An 18,631-nucleotide genomic window follows, 5' to 3' on the forward strand; every position below is an offset into this window, starting at 1 on the left:
ATTTCACAGCAGACCTTTCCCATATCTCATACACGGGATCATTTCTGAAGGGGATTTGGCGGCAGGATTCCAACAACATATTGTTGGAAAATAGTGCGGAACGGAGTAACTTGGAGCGCGCCAGACTCTATCGAAGAAGAGGAAACCGATGGTCATCGAGGGCACGTGCACGTGGCCGGCGCAGCAGTTCGCCTTTAGTATTGCCATTAACGGACGTCTCCGTTTCACGTCTGGGCAACCAGTCATTTCGTATCACCCGTAGTGACTAAAATCTGGACGCCGATTCTGAAATATAGCTTTTGTTTCACGGTTATGTATCAACACACGGTGACCACAGGGGGTGCCTCACGAAAAATATGCTTTGGATCTGTCATGCCTGTGTATCTCAGGAACATACTTATAAAAAAATGGGATGAAGACAGTCATGTGCGGGCGGAGAGCCGCTAGCGAGAGGTTCGCGAGCCGCGTGTTTGAGGCCCTATATAGTGCGCTATATAGTGCGAGATCTACATGATACTGCCGCAAAAGCGTTGGAATGTGCAGGAATAGAACAGGTCCATTAAACAAGGTGTGGGGTGAAGTATATTCGCTTGACGAAATATCTGGCTTGAAAAAGGATAATGACAGATTCCGTGCCGGGTGATGTCCCCTTACCTCGAACCATATGCATCCAATGAGTAAGCTTCGAGAAGCTTAGTCGCGCATCTATTACCAAACTCGAGCGAACCCCGAAAATATATCGAAATTGCTTCGTCCACTTCCTGCCAGTTCTAACCGCGTAGTCCAATGGCCAGCTTCTACCGATACAACATAGCTGGGAAGGCATAAACCATTATAATATGGATAAAACGAGCACGGTGGAAACCGTGCATAACATACACTGCTGAAAACTACAAGGAGAAGCCCTCAAAGAGGAGTTTTATAAACGACATTGAAGAGTGGCACGACGTTCGGGAACGAGAGAAGTGAAGGGATGAGCTGGACAGCTATGGTCATTCTGCAGAGGTCCACAAAGACATCCTAGATTTGCTCCAGTGGTGGAAGCTAAGAACAACGACTGCCGACGCCTTCGCAATTGGCAAGGCAGATGTGGTGCGCCCGTCCGGCTAGCGCGAGCAGTGCAAGAAGCTTTAGCGCGGCAGGATATGTGATGCAACAGCGCATGGCGTGCTTAAATCGGGAATCTCTTGATACTTTGATTTTTCGCGCAATATGTGAAGAAGTAAACTGTAAACTATGCCATGAGAAACTTACAGTCTATATACTAGCAGTGGTATGGTGTATGAAAATAGTCTATGACAAATAGTTTTTTCTTCCTTTTGGTTGATTATACGCATACACGTGGTGCACGCGGTTCCATACCTTTGCCCAGATTAGTGTATTTACAACAAAGGTCACAAATTTGTTTTTTCCCCCTGTTTCTCTTGCTCTGGCAAGGTGCTACAATGGTGAAGACGGGTACTATACATATCGAGAAGGGTGCATGGTTGGCTTTGTGGCTAGAGCATGCTATAAATTACAATAGGTTATAAAGTGCAATAAAAACAAAGTGAAGTGAGCGTTTTGTTCTCTGCCAAGCCAATCTAGAGCACGTGCTCTGGCGATGCTCCGTGTTACGCGGCGGCGAAGCCATCGCGCTGTCCAAATGGGAGGCTGCTATTATATACCAGCTCCGCGCTAGAAGAGCAGCTATATGGGCAGGCCAACGGGCCCGCGACGAAGCAGAGAGACTTGGTCTTTCTGTTCCGATGTCGGAGCGGCCCGCAACGTGCTAGAGCGCGTTCCGATGGGCCATAATAAAGTTTATCCATCCATCAATCCATCCTTTGTTGTCATTGCGCTCCCTATCGAAACTAAACTCGTGCTGCAAATCACTCTTCTTGCTACAATGTCTGCTACAAAACACCCTTCATGATCCCCAGTGTATATGCAGAACAAATAGGTACAGTATACCACTGCCGAACAAACATTCATTGTATTCATAGTATGTCCGCTCAACTGTTTGCACCGTGAGCCCCTTTTTACAAGAAATTACTGTAACTATGTTAAAGTATAATTGTTAGCAAAACATGCGCCAACAAAGCTTAGATATTTGCCACTTAAAACACCCTGCTGTCGATTCCATGTTCGGGCATCACCACCTAGATTACTGGGTCGGGCCTCAGTCGGGCCTGATCTGTGGTCGGGCCGGGCCGGGCCGGGTAGGCGAAATCTTTTCTCGGGTTCGGGCCGGGCCCGGGTCTTATTTTGAGTCACCGGGCCGGGTTCGGGCGGGTAAATTTGAACGAGGTCCGGGCCCGGGCCGGGCCCGGGCCGAAAATTACGGCCCGTGCAGTGCTCTAATCTGAACATTATCTTTTTTTTCTTGCCTGTATCATTGTAAATTAATTTCTGATTTTGGTGTAGCCAGCTCTGATAGAGCAGACGTTTTCACGCCTAAATAAAAGACAAACACAAATAATTTCCAGTGTAAGTTCCTTCATTAACTGTTGCCTTGGTATGGTTGTGACTAACAAAAATCGGGCTGCCCAGTTATGCCTTTCTTCTCGTTAAACTCACGGCAATGTCTCAATCCACTTCCGCATATGCTTACATGTATCATTCGTGCACATGGGGCATGTCATGAGAAGCTGTGGAGAACATTTCTTTTGGAGTTTCAGGTGTTTCTTCACTAAATCGGCTAATCCCTGAAAGAAAACAAAAATATCGTTTTGCATCTCACGTAACAAGCGTCACATACACTACAACGGTCTCAAGGCTCAATCAGTTATATATCTTATTACAAAAAATGTTCACGGTGGAGCGTAGATCGGGCTAATACCATGGCAACCAAATTTTTCTCCAGCCTTCAAGATTGCATTTTCATCAGCTTTAATGTCATGAAGGCCTCTGCTGAATATAGGGCAAGTGACACCAATCTAATCTCAAGGCATGGTCTGTAGTCCAGCTCAACAGCAACCGCATCCTTGTTTTTGTTGTTGTTGTTTTTTCAATTTTATTTGCATCCACGGGGTAAGTACAACTACCCAAAGATAGCTTTTCTTTAAAGGGACACTCAAGAGAAGCAATGAATCAGTTTAGATCGATAAATTGTGCTCTGAGAACTCTAATGTCATCAATTTTGCCATCATAGGTTTATTAACAGAGGAGAAAATCAAGTTCGAAGTTGCATTTTTAGTTTCGCACCGAAATCTCCCCGCATAATGTCACGAATTTCAAAGTGTATTTATTGTATTTTGGCACCATTGGCTCAACAAAATTACCCCAAGCTTGGTATGTTAAGTCTATGGCCCCCTCAGAGGACAATGTACTTCATTTTTATTTATTAGGAACTACGCAGTCCCTAGTAGGTGCCATCAAAACGTGACGTCACGGCGAATGGTGCGAAAACTTCTAGGTGGCGTCCCCACCCACATGTTGTTTTTGTGCGTTTTCTCGCTTACTAAGCGTCTTCTCGCAGCAAGCATGGTGTTTTTGGTATCGTGAAAGAGTACTTTACTAATATGAGAAAAATAGTTTTGCTCTTTAGTGTCCCTTTAACAAGCACTCCAACACTAGGAACCCAGAACTATCACTTTTTTGGTAGTTTTTTTTTTTCACATCCATCAGTCATGGCCATATTAATGAGGCTGTCCTTAAAGGGCCTCTAAACCGCCTCCGATAATTTTTTTACATTTCAAGTAAACGTGCGCATCAAGTTCAGAATGCCATCATAATCAACAATGCCAAACATGGCAGTGCTGCGAGCCGCGGGTGCCCCACAAATTCTAAGAAACAAACCCTTCTCCTCTCTGGGCCTTTCGGCAATCCTCAGCACCTCAGTGTTCGCCCTGATGTCAACATTGTCATCTGCTCATGTCATCCACAAAAAGAACATGTTTGTCTGCACACAGGTACGTGCACTGGCTGCTCTTCCTCCTCGCATGGTGAGGAGGTGCACTCGGCCAGGAGGAGAGACGAGCCAACGAACAGAGCATGGCGAAGGAAAGAGCGAAACGAGCGAGGGGCCTCTTTTGGGTCATCAAAAGTCTGTAACTCCGCTATTACAGCGCCGTTTCGAAGAATTCTCGTGGCTACATGTTCATTGTAGACTCGTGCACAAATGCAACACCACAACTAAATTTCGACCTCTGGGCAGTGCAGGGACCCTTGAAGGCCAGTGTAGAAAGTTCTGAAGTTGGGATTTGTCCTGTTGCAAAGGTACGGAGAGAAAAATAGCACTGAACAAGATCTCCAGACAGTGATGCGCCAGTGAGGTACTTATTTATATTTTCTTCATAAATAAACCCCAAAATTGCTTTTGCCTATGCCGTTGGTTATTGCTAAAAAGTGCATATCCAGCTACTCATTTCAGATGTCCATTCAAGCATCTGAACTTTACAATTTGTAAAAAAATACGTTCACATAAAAAAAGGCAAACATGAAACAAACAGCTGTTAATGTAAACGTATGACTGGATCCTGCAGTGGTCTAGGAAGCACATGTGGATAGTATAGTGCATGCCCTGCCCTGCCATATAAGTTGTGATCCGTAACTTATAGCATGAACTTGTAGAAAATTGCGCCACGGAAACTAACCCAAACTGTGACTTGAGCCTGAGTGGACAATTTACAGAAAATGTTACGGCACATTCACAAGCAAATAAGTTTTTCAACCAAATAAACTCTACCACTGACTAGCAGAACAAATTATTTTTTCTATTCAACACTCGTCCCTGCCTTTCCTTTCTCTCTATACACTACAGAGTGTACTCAGACAGGCACCTTGGTCATCATATGTAGGGTGGGGGGTAATTATAAGGCTCAGAATTCCCATGGCAAGTTTTGGAAAGCCTTCTGGTGCTCATGCACTTTCGCTGAAATGTGGATGGGGTAAACACACTTAGTGCGAGAGAAGTATTCTGTGATCAAGAGCTTGGTTGGAAAATATATTTGCAGGAAAGACTGCCAAAAGATTTTCACGAATTGTCCATAGCATGGTATACCCGAATCTAGTGCTCTAGAACAGTTCTGTCGTGGTAATCAAAGCCAATCTTAAAGTTTGGTGTAGTGCGGATGCCAGAAGCAGTTGCAAGAATTTCATAGGTACATATTTTGGGCACAATCTATTCATCAATATTGAAAATCAGTTCTGAGGAATCCCGCAAGGTGGTGGAAGGGTTAAGAAAGGGAAATTAGACAACCACCCGTTTGTAGCACGAAGCCACAAGGAAATCCATACGGATTTCTCAGAAATAAAGCCTCTTAGTCGTCGAAAAATTCGTCCTGGTCCGGGGTTCGAACCCGGGACCAACGCCTTTCTGGGGCGGTCGCTCTACCAATTGAGCTAACCAGGAAGCTAGCAATTGGCAGCGCGAGGGCGAATTCATCGACAGCTCGAAGCAACTGGAGATATATTGAAAATCAGTTCTGAGAAATCCCGCAAGGTGGTGGAAGGGTTAAGAAAGGGAAAATAGACACCATACCATGTCACCAGGCATAGTCCTGCAAAGATTTCTGTATGGCCTAGCTTGGTGACTCAGCATGACCACTGCTTTGTTCAGTTCAAATTAATTCACTCGTGTCACATGGTCCCAAGAGCACACGGTTGCAAAAATGTGGCTTGATGGGTATCTGGGGTATCTGGACAGGAAGGAGACCTCGTAGCGATGCCATCTGCTCAAGGCTATGCTAGTCTTATCACCCACCACTCATGGTGCAATGAGGCATTAGAGCATTGAAAAAAGATATAGCTACAAAATAGCTACGCAGCAGTCCTGTACTTCACGAAGTAGGTGCATGTCTTCAGACTTGTGCTCGACAAATACAAATCGAAAGAATGGCACCGTGGAGCTGGAACATTGTAACATGTGCATAGTCGTGTTAGGAAGGTAAGCCTTTGTGGCTACTTGGTGAAGACTTTATTTTGTATTGTGCCCTGTGATCCACAGGCTGTGGATCATCACGATAAACGTTCGCAGTTGCAACAAGAAGTTTCTTGTAGCAGTGGTGGTGGAGGTATCCAGGAACACACTACAGCATTTCATTATGCCACACTTGAAGGGCCACAGAATCTTGTTAAACTGCTTGTATCAAGATAATCATACAACACAAGCCTGGGTATTACACATAGCAGTTACTAGCAGAAAATGACCTAAGTTGTTTTCACAGGAAGAAGAAACTATATTCAATAAGTAAAGGCAAAGTTTCTGCCAATAAGCATATGAACTGTGAGACCAAACCAGACCACTTGCGGATATGTTTGAGCCACCTATCACTGTGGGAAACATCTGCAACTAAGCCTTTAGGAATTTCCCAAACATACTTACTTTTCATTGACATGGGCATATGTGCCCAAGTGTTACTAAAATGCAACCCACATAACATGGGGATGGTCTAGTACACTGCCAGGCGCTTGCATGCACTCACTTAAAAAATTCTTAGGCAATTGCTGCTTGACCAGTTTAGCAATTAGCAGAACTGTTAATTACTGGCATAGCCAGTGGTAGGGGGCATTCAAACCCCTTCGAAAAAATTTTGTATGTACATATATACACGTACACATACAAATGCATGCACGAACATACATACAGTATATTTGAACACCCCCCAACCCCCAAATTCTGCCTACGCATGCTGCTGTCAATGCTTGTCTTGCCTCATCCACTGCTTGTGTTTTGCAGCCTTCTTTACTGTAATAAAGCAGTGTTAGTACTTTGCCCACAGCCACTTGGGTGCATGCCAGTGCACAGGCACTGCTAGAACCAAACTTGCTGCATTAGCGACTCATGTGGCATCAGTGCTTGCCAGGAAAGCTTTTGTAAGCTAAAATGTGCAGCTTAAAGGGGCCTCCAACACTTTTTTTGAAGCGCCTACATTGCTACCGACCGCATCAACGCGTAGTGGCACTCGCCAGAACTATTGCGTGCGGAAATGACGAAGATGAGCGCTGGCCTGTGATTGGATAAATGTAACGTTAGAAGTAATAACGGCGTTGCATTACAAAAGGGGTTATTATTGGGTTTAGATTTTCTTTAGCATGCTTTTTTCACTGAACACCAAATAGACGAACGATCTCAGACTTTTTCAGCTTTAAAACTGCAGCGCCCGGCAAAGAATGCGCCGAACGCCACGGCGCTGGAGGAAACGCGCTGGGGACGCTCCAGGCGCCGTTGTTTGAAGAAACTGAAGGGAAAAAATTGGAAGAGCGTTGATATAGACGGCGTCGCAACAAGAAAGATGACTAAAACTACAAAACATGATAGAGGCGTTCGCAATCTGCCTCGCTTCGCACGTGCAGTTCACTCTTAATGCACCACATTGTTTGTTACTATCGCAACGGCGTCCTCAATACTTTTGAAATAACGGGAAACATGGTATGCAAGCTTCCCGTACGTAGGATCTTTCAGTTCATTTCATTGGGGTGCCATCAGACGTCACAAGGAGAGTGAAACGTGGTCAGGTGACCCTGCGAAAATCGAGTTGAGGGTAGGCCTCCATTTTATTGTATTTTGAGTGTTCTAGGCTGAATAACTTCGGACTGCGTGCCCCTATCGCTGCCGTTCTTGCTGCATTAATCTCTTCAGCCTTCAGTCTACGCAACCCGAAAGTAAAAAATCTGAAACAATGAGGTCTGGAAAAGTGTTAGAGGGTCCCTTTAAGTATCCAAACGTCTTTATGTTCCTCCTGTGGCGAGCTAACCCACCACAACCACTTTTTAAGTGGTCACTACATCTGCCTTGTTCCGGGTTTAAGTGTTCACTACATAGGCCTTGTTCCAGGTGTTCATGTTAACGTCTATTCCTCGTGCTGAAATAGGCAAATGCATCAGCATCTTCCACCATCATCACTACTATAGTACTGTATTGTGCTACATACATATCGTGCTATATATCAACTTCCTTATTTTATAAACATTCACAGCACATGTGCGTTGCCACCATGTGCTATTTTGTAAATATATGTCTCTTCACACTTGGTCTGTGATTCGAGCAGCTGTCTGCCCTCATTATCAACTGGATCAGTCAGCCATGAGTGGTGAATGATAAGACTTATTAGCAGAGATTTAAGCAGAATGTATCACTACAAAATAGAAGCCCAGATCTCCACCAAGCTACATCTTTGCAGCCTTATGCTTTTGGAGCTATGTGATGCTGGTCAGTTAAATTGAAGTGAATTGAACAAAGCAGTAGACATACATAAACGCAGAATTGTTTCTGAATTTGATGATGCACCTTGTGGCAACTGATGTTGATGGGGGAAAAACGGCAACATGAATGTGCAATCATAAAGATAAAAAGAAGTGGGACTCACCCTGATGAAGACATGGTGGTCGTTCAAAGCTGGAGCACGAATAAAATTCAGTACTCCAATCTGTAAGTAAACGCCATTCCATGTTTCGTTACACATCTATGGAGTTGTTTTGGCATGAGCATCGTCACAGACGACTTTCACTTCTTCAGTAAGAGAAAAGGCCTTCCCCAGTGGTCTTTGCATGCTTTCATTTCTGAAACTGTGCCCTTTAAAAAATATATCCAAATATACTTTTACAATTTTTTGCCTTAATATAATTTAAATTTTCTAAAGCTCTTCAGTTCTACAGCTTTAGAAAATAGTAGTGAAATTAAGAGCTTTCATACGAGCTGAGCTGCACATAGGTCGATCCCCCGTTCTCAACATTATGAAATATTGTTACCCTATGCAATTTATTCTCTCTCATTTTTTGTACTTCCAGTTCCATTTATAACATACATTACACACACACAAGAAGCAATGAAATGCAGTGGCAGGAGTAAGCTTTTTCCATTCAGTGCTTACAGCTATCATTTATGGCCTTTACAAAAGGTTAAACAGTGAACCAGTGCATAACAGACTCTGAGCAGTTTGACCATCTGATAACTGTTCTTAATCGGCATTCAGGCAACCTCAGAAGTGCGGCATCTTAATGCAGCCTCCGCACTTTAACCTTTCTGCAAGCGTTGCGTTAATCATGCTGTCATTGCACTTGCCTCGGGTGCCAGCTCCCTTCCCAGTTCGACGTCCATGTCGTAAAGTGTCTCCACGTGCTCGTTCACGAAACTCACTGGCACCACCATCACGTGCCGGTGGCCTTCCTTCACCAGGGCTCGCATGGCCTCCTCAGTGTTGGGCCGGAGCCAAGGCATGGGGCCAACCTGCAGCGAGCAAGCTCACTCGTGACATTCTTGCTAACGCTATGTGCTGCAAGTTCTTTCCGGTGTTATACAAGCGACACAGCCACTTTTTTGCTTGTAATTTTCTCAACAGCAAGGCGCCTCTTTTTTTCTTCTGTCGCATTTTTATTGTTATCTACCGGGAGTTCTGCAGAAATCGCCTTAAAACTTCCCATTTGCTGCTTTAACTTATTTTCTTGTGTGCTGCATGCGATGGGATGCCAACCCATCCCATGGCTGCCAATTTCCCAATCCTGTCATCACCGTTAGACTATTTCTTGTGCGATCTTGCACCATCTTCAGCCTGTAAATTTCTTAACTTCATCAAAACACCCTTTTTTTTTTCTACCATCACCAACTACACTTCTCTTGGCCGCAGTCTTGCAGTTTACACGATCCCACAATTCCATCTAATTGCTTACTGCCCTTGGCTGTAGCATCACTCTTGAATATTGCAGCGTTACGAATATCACAACTGTGTACCATCAAAGTCAAAAGATTATGGACTGTGGAATTTGGGAAAGTGTTGAATTTCTGATCAGTTGTTGTCCATAGCAAGTAAAGTGGTATAATACCATATTCACATATACTAGTGCAAGTTGTAGTAATGTAAACATTAGGCTGTATACGCAAGCTGCAGGTATGTTCATCTTATTTTCTCCCTCATATAATATGGCCTGTAAAATTTTAATACCAGCCATTAATGTCCTTTTGACATGGCACTCTTGTTTGGCGTAATTGCTTAGTGTTCTTTTTTCTGGATTCGGAAGAAAACTGTGTGAAGGTCATATTTTTTTTCAGTTTCTGAAATGTCCTGTTAGCTCAGATGTAATACCCAGCACACAATAAAGAAAACTTTATGTTTTACAATGGCATATCATATTAAGCTAATCATTATATAGTTCTTCCTTTTATCTGAGGTAACCACTATAATGAATTGAATGTTTTCACCACATTTTCAGAAACTTGGCTTCTGAAACTCTCATCACAGTACTGCTTGGACATGTCCTAGGTTAATTTTTTGTTATAGTTGAATGAGCTGAAAGCTTCTGCACAGAAATCTCTTTGTAGTGCATGCCATTGCACAAAATAGTCAATGAAACTTTCACAGTAAAGGTAAACACAAGGTGTAGTAGCAAGTGTGCACTGGCTTACCTTGGACTGCCATACCAAGCGATAAGAATGGCTGTTGTTCAGCTTGCTCATAATGCTGACCACAGTGGCAGCTACCTCGCTCGGATATGTGTCGCCTCTGTCCACAACCTGCTCGAATAAAGTGAATGCGCATTGTTGGGCTAATGCATAGGTGACATGCCACGACTTGATGGGTGTCTATCGTTTCGTTATTGATATCATGCTGCTTTGCATAAAGCAACTGACAGTCTCAAACAGCATCCAAGGGTGAGATAAACACACCGGACAAAGCACATTATGTAGGCAGCTATTCTGCGACAGCTCAAGCACTAAAGGCTAACTGCAATAAAATTTCACATCAACTAAATTCGTTATGAGTGAGAAAATGGTGCAGATGTGACACTGCTGCACTAGCTATTGTGAGCATGCTAATTAATAATGTGTGCTGTCTGATAAATGGGTTCCCGACACTTACGGCGACAGGACCATGCGAAAAAAGACACATGGAGTGAAGCAACAGGGCAAAACGCTGCACTTTAAAGTAAGTTCATTCGCATGTTCACACTCACAGATATGCCTGCACAGTCCACTCCACAGTCACTGTGATAAGAAAAGCACAGCAAGCAAAGAGACAGCTGAAGCTTTTTGAGTAAACAGACCTCTTTCTGTGGTTGTGGCAGGAGGCTCATTTATAAGCTTGGTTTATTGCACTGTTTTGCTGCCATGAGTGCTTACTGACTAGCCATACTTTCTGTTTACTATACAGCAGTCGCACGGTGGTTGTGGCGTTCTGTTGCAGAACATGAAGGTGTGAGACTGATTCCTGACAGCTGTTGGCACAGTCGGACGTATGCTGTAGTTAAGTTTGAGTGCACATTAAATAGCTCCAGGTGATAAAAATTAATCTAGAGGTAATTCCATGGTTGCATACCTCATCAGTACAGTTTTAAGGACTTAAAAAGCTCACTATTTTTTAACTTGAGTCTGCAGGTGGTGGCAAGTTCTTGTGGCACAGAAATCATATATTCTAATAATGTTATAATAATATGTGCCAAAATCATGATATGATTATGAGGAATGCCATAGTGGAGAGCTTCTGAAATTTCAACTAGCTGGGGTTCTTTAACATGTGCTGACATCACACAGTATATGGCCCTCTAGAATTTCGCCTCCATCGATATGGGACCACTGCAAATCGTATATGCTGTATATACTTGAGTGGGTAGATTATAATAAACTTTATATACATGTTATACCTTCTTGTGATCATCGTGATGATGTGAGCAGTCAGTCGTGAAACTTCTTTCCTTTACATTTTTCCACTGAAGAGCAGTAACTGCCAGCCTCACATGAATAATCAGATACACGGATGCAGTGAAGAGTTCTTTGTAGCTCTATATGTGGATCCTCAAATTGCTTAATGAATCCACTTAGCGATACACACACAGGTTTGCAGTATCCTGGCTGGCTCCTTGATGTGTGCTTATAAGGCTGCAAAAAAATTTAGTTTTCTTTTGTACTCCATGTCTTTAAAACTTACGTGATGAACCTGAATCAAAATGTGTCTAATTTATTTGATATATTGCACTTTTTAGAAGGTTGTAAAGGTCAAATTTGAGAGTTTGTTTTCAGCTGTCCCTGAAAAACTTCATAAATGGTAATATACAGGACTTTTAGAAACTGTGAAAAAAGACCTTTATAACGTCGTTTTGCTATTGGCATGCAAGAGTATTTGCAGTGAAGCCTATAAATACAGTGCATTTTAGTATGGTTAAAAAACAAACATTGTCCACATGTTAATGGCTTCCACGGTTTCCCAGTTCATATCTGTACTGCATGGAGGAAGAAGTATTAACATATCGCTCAAGCAATGCTTTCTTTTTTTTTAATCTTTGTCGTTTTTTTCTTAGTACATATCAGAGACATTATACTCTGTACCTTTACCTTTCTTAATTTCTGTGCCGCACCATCTTCATTGCACTAACAATTCTGATATGCACTATCACATAACAACACTTACCTTCATTGGAAGAGAGTGTGCAGAAAACAGAAGAACTACTTGTTGTTGCACATCCTCAGGAAACTTCTTGAGCTCTTCTTCAATTATGACTGCATATGCCTGGAAAGAAATTAGAATAAATTACACAGGAAAGTCCAACTGTCTGCATGTGTTAGCATTTACAATGTCGTCCCCATATAAATTGGCTTCCAATCGGCCAAGATGTGTTTTATTGTAATGTACAACAAATAGGGTGTTGTTCACACATGCATGCGATCTACTAAGAAAAAAGTGCTCATTGACTGAAAATTAAGTTTTTTCAGAGTGTAATGCATCCATCTTTAAAGCTGAAACTTTCTAAGACCACACACACACACACATTATATATATATATAATTTAGCACAGAAGCAACTGGAGGACGAAAACGGAGGGACGCAACATATGCTCTGTTCTTGTGTTACTTCTGTACTAAACTGATCTTTACCCTCTGTTAAGCCAGACCAGCCTATGTTCCACCTGTGTCTATCAAATATAAGAGGATTGAACAGTATTTTAATAAAGAATAGCATGTAATAGCCAAGTGTACTAATAAACACATCATACAAGTTTTGGCCAGTGCAGGTGTTTTAGTTGAAGCAGGCATCGTGAATTTCCTTTACATTTCCACTCACCTGAGTGATGGCATCGTGAATGGGCCATCGGTCAATGAAGATCCATTTTGCTTTGCTCAGCAACTGTTGCTTGCTACAGAATCGGTACATAGCATTCAGGTTGCTTCCTGTGGTGCAGCAGCTGTACTGGGGGTACTGAGAAAAGGCCACTACTCGCTCAAAACCTTCTCTGGAACATAGTATTGTGCAAGTGGGCACAATATTATGCAGTGCAACAGAGAAAACAGTGTCAACCACCCACTGCGAATGGCAGGTCCTTTTTCTGAATAACATTCCGCACACTAAAAAATAAAGACTAAAGTGTAGATCAGATTACAAGTGCCATCTATCAAGTGGAACACTTAATAAAGAGAAAGCCTTATATGTCATGGCATTGAACAAAAACACTGGCGTGAGAGAAGTGAAGCAAGAAAAGATTACCAATGTCTAGGGGTGCGAAAGCCATACAAAAGCGAGTGAAAGCATAACAGTACATGTATATGATGATAATCAAAGCATAAATGAGTAGCTAAGTAGTTAATTAGTTATCAACAAAAGTTGATTAGTGAATGTTAATTATATATTTATAAACAAAGCAAAATAAGTGAGTTAATTAGTGAAAGTTAAATTAGTAAAGGCCAGTCAGTGAGTGTTGGACATTGATATAATGTGTATGGTAAAATAGCTACACCAGATAGCTTTTACCTTCGAGTCATTTTGTGCGAATGCATAAAAGACCCTGTAAGTTCCTGCGGAAACAACTTGCATAACATACACTTCAACTGTGTGTGTACCTGCAAAGCATTAGAGAACAATGACAATAGAGATATGTTGGTTTAACGGTTAACATAGAAAATATATATACAAGATGAAAAAAAAAAGTGGGAAGGTGTTACAAGACAAGCAAAAGCAATTTGGCACTATCGAGTTTTCTATCTTCTATTGGGGTTACCGAGAACACTTCAATGATAGTTGTTGGGGTTTCGCGTGACAAAACCACAATACGATTACAAGGCATACTAGTGGATGACTACGAATTAATTTAGAAAACCTGGGGTTCTTTAACGCGCACCTAAATCTAAGCACACTAGTGTTCTTCCCATTTCGCCCTCATTGAAATGCAGCCACTGTGGCTGGGAATCGAACCCATGCCCTCGAACTTAGCTGTGCAACACCTTATGCGCTGAGCTAACAGCGGGTGCTGAGATTACTTTGACCTTGGAGAAACTACAATGCATTGTGTGCGATCAATGCACTAGTGCACACTGCAATGACGAATAATCTCATAAGTCAACTAGTAGAGCCTCACCTTTCAATCTGCAGCAAGGCATCCTCTATCAAGGGCTTAGAATAACGGAAGCCAATGAAGTACTTGTGCGGTCCTGGCAGGTGTGTGAGGGGAACAAATAAATGCTACTTTGCATTTTAAATGTAATCGATTCATGACAATAATTTTGTTAAAATACAGTTACACAGTTTTGTAGACGAGTTGTCATGCTGTTAAGTGTATATGTAGTACCTGTCACACTGTCTTCATGGCACAATTCTGTCACCCAAGCTGTCAAACTTAAACATGCAGATGTTGCTTGCCGTACAAATCACAAGGGTTAGTTAGCTCGTGAACAACCTTCTGCCGATTCATGAATGCTTACTTCAAGGCTTACACGGTGCTTCTAAGAATGAACTGCTTGGGCGTCGGAGTCATGCCCATTCAGTAGAAATTTAAATCTGACACTATGACTTCTTTTGATATGTGTATTCCAAAAATTAGCTGCAAATTCTGTTTCTGTTTGAAAGAACTTTCTTTGTGAACTCCAAGTATTGTGCCATATGCCACAGACAACTCTTTTTTTAAATTACTGAGATCAGGTAGGTAGGCAAAGGGGGGGGGCCCCCCTCCCCCCCCCCCCCCCCAAAAAAAAATTTGTCAAACCTTCTATATTCCCGGACAACTTTTTCTCTTTTTTTTTTTTTTGCCATGGAAAGACTTCCTTTCTAACAATTAGCCCTTGGGCCCCCCTCGAAAAAAAATCCTGGCTACATGCCTGACTGAGATCTTAGTTTACACAGTAACTCTACCACTAATCTCCAACATATTTTTATGAGCGTGGCTTTTGGCAAAGCTGTATAGTATGTAGAAATTCAAAGCTTTCACACTTTTTTTACAATGCTGTCAACAGGCAAAAAAAAGCATGAACATTTTCTGAACGCTGAACCAAAAATGTGTCTCAAGTAATATCCACCAATAGCCTCTGAAGAAGCCAGCCACAATAACTAGCGACATCATCTAACTGCAAAAAAAAAAGAAAAAAAGAAAAACAGCCATACCAGTTTCAGGTGATGTTTTATCCAGCATGTCGGCAAGCAGAGCTCCTTGTAATTCAGTCCACTCCAAGAGGCCTTTTCCAGGAGCCATTTTTTTGTACTTCTGCATGAGCTTTGGTGCTCTACGCTTGGCAATCAGTGGTCCTAGAAAGCTTTTCATTTGTAAATGTTTGCGTTATTTGTGTTGCATTATTCATGTGTTAGCACACAAGACATCAAATTTACCTCTGAAAAGGCAGAGACATGATGTCTTCATCAGTGAAGAGTCTCTCAAGATAAGCCGCGACATCTTCTGTGTGGTGGGAGTCCCCCATATTGTGCATCAGGATGGCAGTCTTGGCTTGTGCTCTATTTTTTTGTGTGTGTGTCAGTAAAATAAAAAAGAACAAAGGTCAATTTTTTGGTATCCCCAAGTTTTTTTTCCTTTCTTTAATTACTGTAAATGTGCCTGGAGTACAGGCACCGAGATTAACGTCGCAGCATATTGCTTCTTATTATAGCTCCAATATCTTGGAACTGCATTGCTAGGCAGTCTCACCCAATTAAAATGAAATATTTTTGTTAAAAGGCTTTTTTTTTTTTTAAGCTATATGCAGTGAATGATTATTACATGTACATTTCAACTCGCATATCTACATTTTGTGTGAGAATTGATACATACGTAGCGCATCACTGTAGAGTAACATATGTAATGGAAGATATGAATGATATGTACAAGATCGTTGTGAATTGTTCTTGTCATTGCCTATTTCGTTATTTATGTGCAGTTATATGTTAAATAACCTTTTGTAATAGCCAAATTATGTGCCGCTTGTTCTGAAACTATACTGTTTGTATTTTGCTTTGAGAAATTACTACGGTCAAAAGTGTTTGCTTTGTTGTACATGTTGTAACTCAATATTACTATATATTAGCATATATGTTACTTTTTGGTTGTTTTCATTCCTCAATATATCTGTGCTGCTTCATAATTTTTTGTAATTATTATACATGTTATAACTTTTTCATTGTATTTCCCCCCTTACACAAGCCTCTAGGGGCCTGTAAATAAAGGAAAGCAGATGATTCTTAGGGCTCGTTTTTCTTTGTTAGACACAATATTAATAAGAACTAACAGACAATAACGCCAAGGAAAGTATAGGGGGTGTTATCTGTAGTAATTAGAATATAAATGTGAAGAAAGTAAAGTAGACGAAAAGATAAATTACCACCGGCAGGGACCGAACCTGCGACCTTCGAATAACGCGTCCGATGCTCTACGCGTTATTCGAAGGTCGCAGGTTCGGTCCCTGCCGGTGGCAAGTTATCTTTTCGTCCACTTTACTTTCTTCACATTTATATTCTAATTACTACAGATAGCACCCCCTATACTTTCCTTGGTGTTATTGTCTGTTAGTTCTCATTAATATAGGGCCTGTAAGCAATTTTTAAATAAATCAGTTAACTAATTTGTCATAGGCAGCTGAGTGACTGGCTCTCTGCATATGATGACATGCACTGACAAGGAGAATCTGTAGCTATAGCATTTTGCAAAGTAGTGCCCAGAGTGAATGTACAGCAGAACAGAGATTTGATGTAGTGATACTGAGTCTTCTTGCCTAAGGTGTAAGAACTGCATTTTAAAATTTGAAGGCTACATGCGGCAAGCATTTCATTTTCAGCAAACTAGCCAAAAATATACTCAGCACTGTCGTACCAATATTGGAATACAATTCTCCAATTACTCATTCCTCTGGTCCAAATTAAAGTACTATTAGGTGATATGCAAGTGGCACGTATGTGTATTTGAATATTTTTAAGCATGGCTGGTCTATAGATATGTAAAATATAGCTATCACTGTTTTGCTAGTGAATTTCATCGCTTAAAGAATAACGTAAAATAACACCTTGAACTGTAAACTTAGCAAACAGTACTTATCAGTATATTGTACTGTTTAGCGTAATTCGCTCCTGGAATGCTGATATTTAAGAACAAGACAAACTAGCACAATTTTGAGGTCTGGAAAGCATGGTATCGATTCATACTCTCTTATTTGAAAAATTGTGTTGTCGATGTGCTAGTATCTTTATTACCTATCTTTAAGTGTTGGTATTACATACACCAAAGATTACTATAGCTGGATTTAAATATACTTGTATTTATGCGGCACTCTTTTGTTCTCCAAGTCAACAATACGAGTCCATCTGAAGCACTGGGATTGGTGTAAATAAGGATATATATATATATATATATATATATATATATATAAAGGTAGTAGAGTTCTTCAGAAACTCGTATAACTTATTTTCTCACAGTTGAGAAACTCACAATTAAGAAGGGACGTGAAATTTTCGAGAAAGCACTATTTTCGCTTTATCTGGGAACATGAAATCCTGATTAATACTCACCCTGAAGTTCGTATTGCGACCAACACTGTCCAGCTCGAGTAGAAGTGTTGCGCAATATAACAGAGCAGAAATTCGCATTTGTAGTGGAGCCTGCGTCCCGTAAACTTTTGCTGACGTGTGTACATGTGTAATACAATTATTTAATGCGACCGCTTGTGTATAGCGCATGCGCGAAGTTTCTCGTAGCAGACGAACTGGCGCTGCAATTTATTGAAACAACGTTTACTTGCCTTTGGGAGTGCTGCTGGAGAGATCGTGGTCTGCATACTTTCCTGCGTTTCAGAGATTTCTTGTCATTCATATTCGTGACCACCAGCCTGTGGTCAATGGTAAGTTCTCACCAACTGATACCTACATCCGATATCCCCACCGCAGCAGTGTTCGACCCATTGGAAGGCACGACGGCAACATACCTGGGCGCTGCCTCGGATAATGTCGCGGTCCGTTATGTCAATGCCCGCCCCGTCGCAGCACGCCGCTGTACAGGAGGCCACGTGTGCCGATAAGTTGTCAGATCAAAGTGCATCGTGTACCGCGATACGACAGGGAAGGTCGTCTGCTAGGGGACGATTCCCCGTGAAAGTCCCTAGAGCAAATATCTAGGGACTTTTACATTCCCCGTCAGTCACGTGTTCAGGGAGGAAAAAATCAGCTTGACCGTTCCATATTAAACTTTAATGAACTGACTTAATCGAACATAAACAAAATATATTTTACCTTAGGAGGCGAAGGAGTTCTCGTAGATGACATGTTTTGGATTCCCGCTACCTGCAGCTAGCAAAACCATGACCTCCAAGATCCGCATTTTTATTCAAATGACGCTATCGCAGAGCTTGAGGCGATGTTTTACCGTATTTCAGGTTACTTCGACCACAACCACGACTCACCTGACTTTAAAGGCTGTAGAAAGACTGCTTGGCAAGCGATGCATTCTACGCGGCTCCGAAGGTAGCGTGGCCTCAGAG

The 18,631-nt window shown here is 41.9% G+C and overlaps 1 protein-coding gene and 1 non-coding gene across 2 annotated transcripts; both read right to left on the reverse strand.

Moving 5' to 3' along the window:
- Window positions 1–2,368: 2,368 nt before the first annotated feature.
- LOC119393542 (ferrochelatase, mitochondrial) lies at window positions 2,369–18,254 on the reverse strand. Its single transcript, XM_037660618.2, has 11 exons — window positions 18,022–18,254; window positions 17,897–17,938; window positions 15,504–15,626; window positions 15,282–15,430; window positions 14,263–14,335; window positions 12,975–13,143; window positions 12,324–12,422; window positions 10,325–10,432; window positions 8,987–9,151; window positions 8,292–8,351; window positions 2,369–2,687 (listed from the first exon to the last, which is right to left on the reverse strand). The coding sequence occupies exons 1-11, from the start codon at window positions 18,075–18,077 to the stop codon at window positions 2,556–2,558; spliced, it is 1,176 nt and encodes a 391-aa protein (XP_037516546.1). The 5' UTR covers window positions 18,078–18,254; the 3' UTR covers window positions 2,369–2,555.
- Trnas-aga (transfer RNA serine (anticodon AGA)) lies at window positions 5,262–5,335 on the reverse strand. The gene has a single exon. It is a non-coding gene; the product is annotated as a tRNA-Ser (tRNA).
- Window positions 18,255–18,631: the final 377 nt, after the last annotated feature.

Source organism: Rhipicephalus sanguineus, chromosome 5 (assembly GCF_013339695.2).
Source record: "Rhipicephalus sanguineus isolate Rsan-2018 chromosome 5, BIME_Rsan_1.4, whole genome shotgun sequence".
Taxonomy (NCBI): domain Eukaryota; kingdom Metazoa; phylum Arthropoda; class Arachnida; order Ixodida; family Ixodidae; genus Rhipicephalus; species Rhipicephalus sanguineus.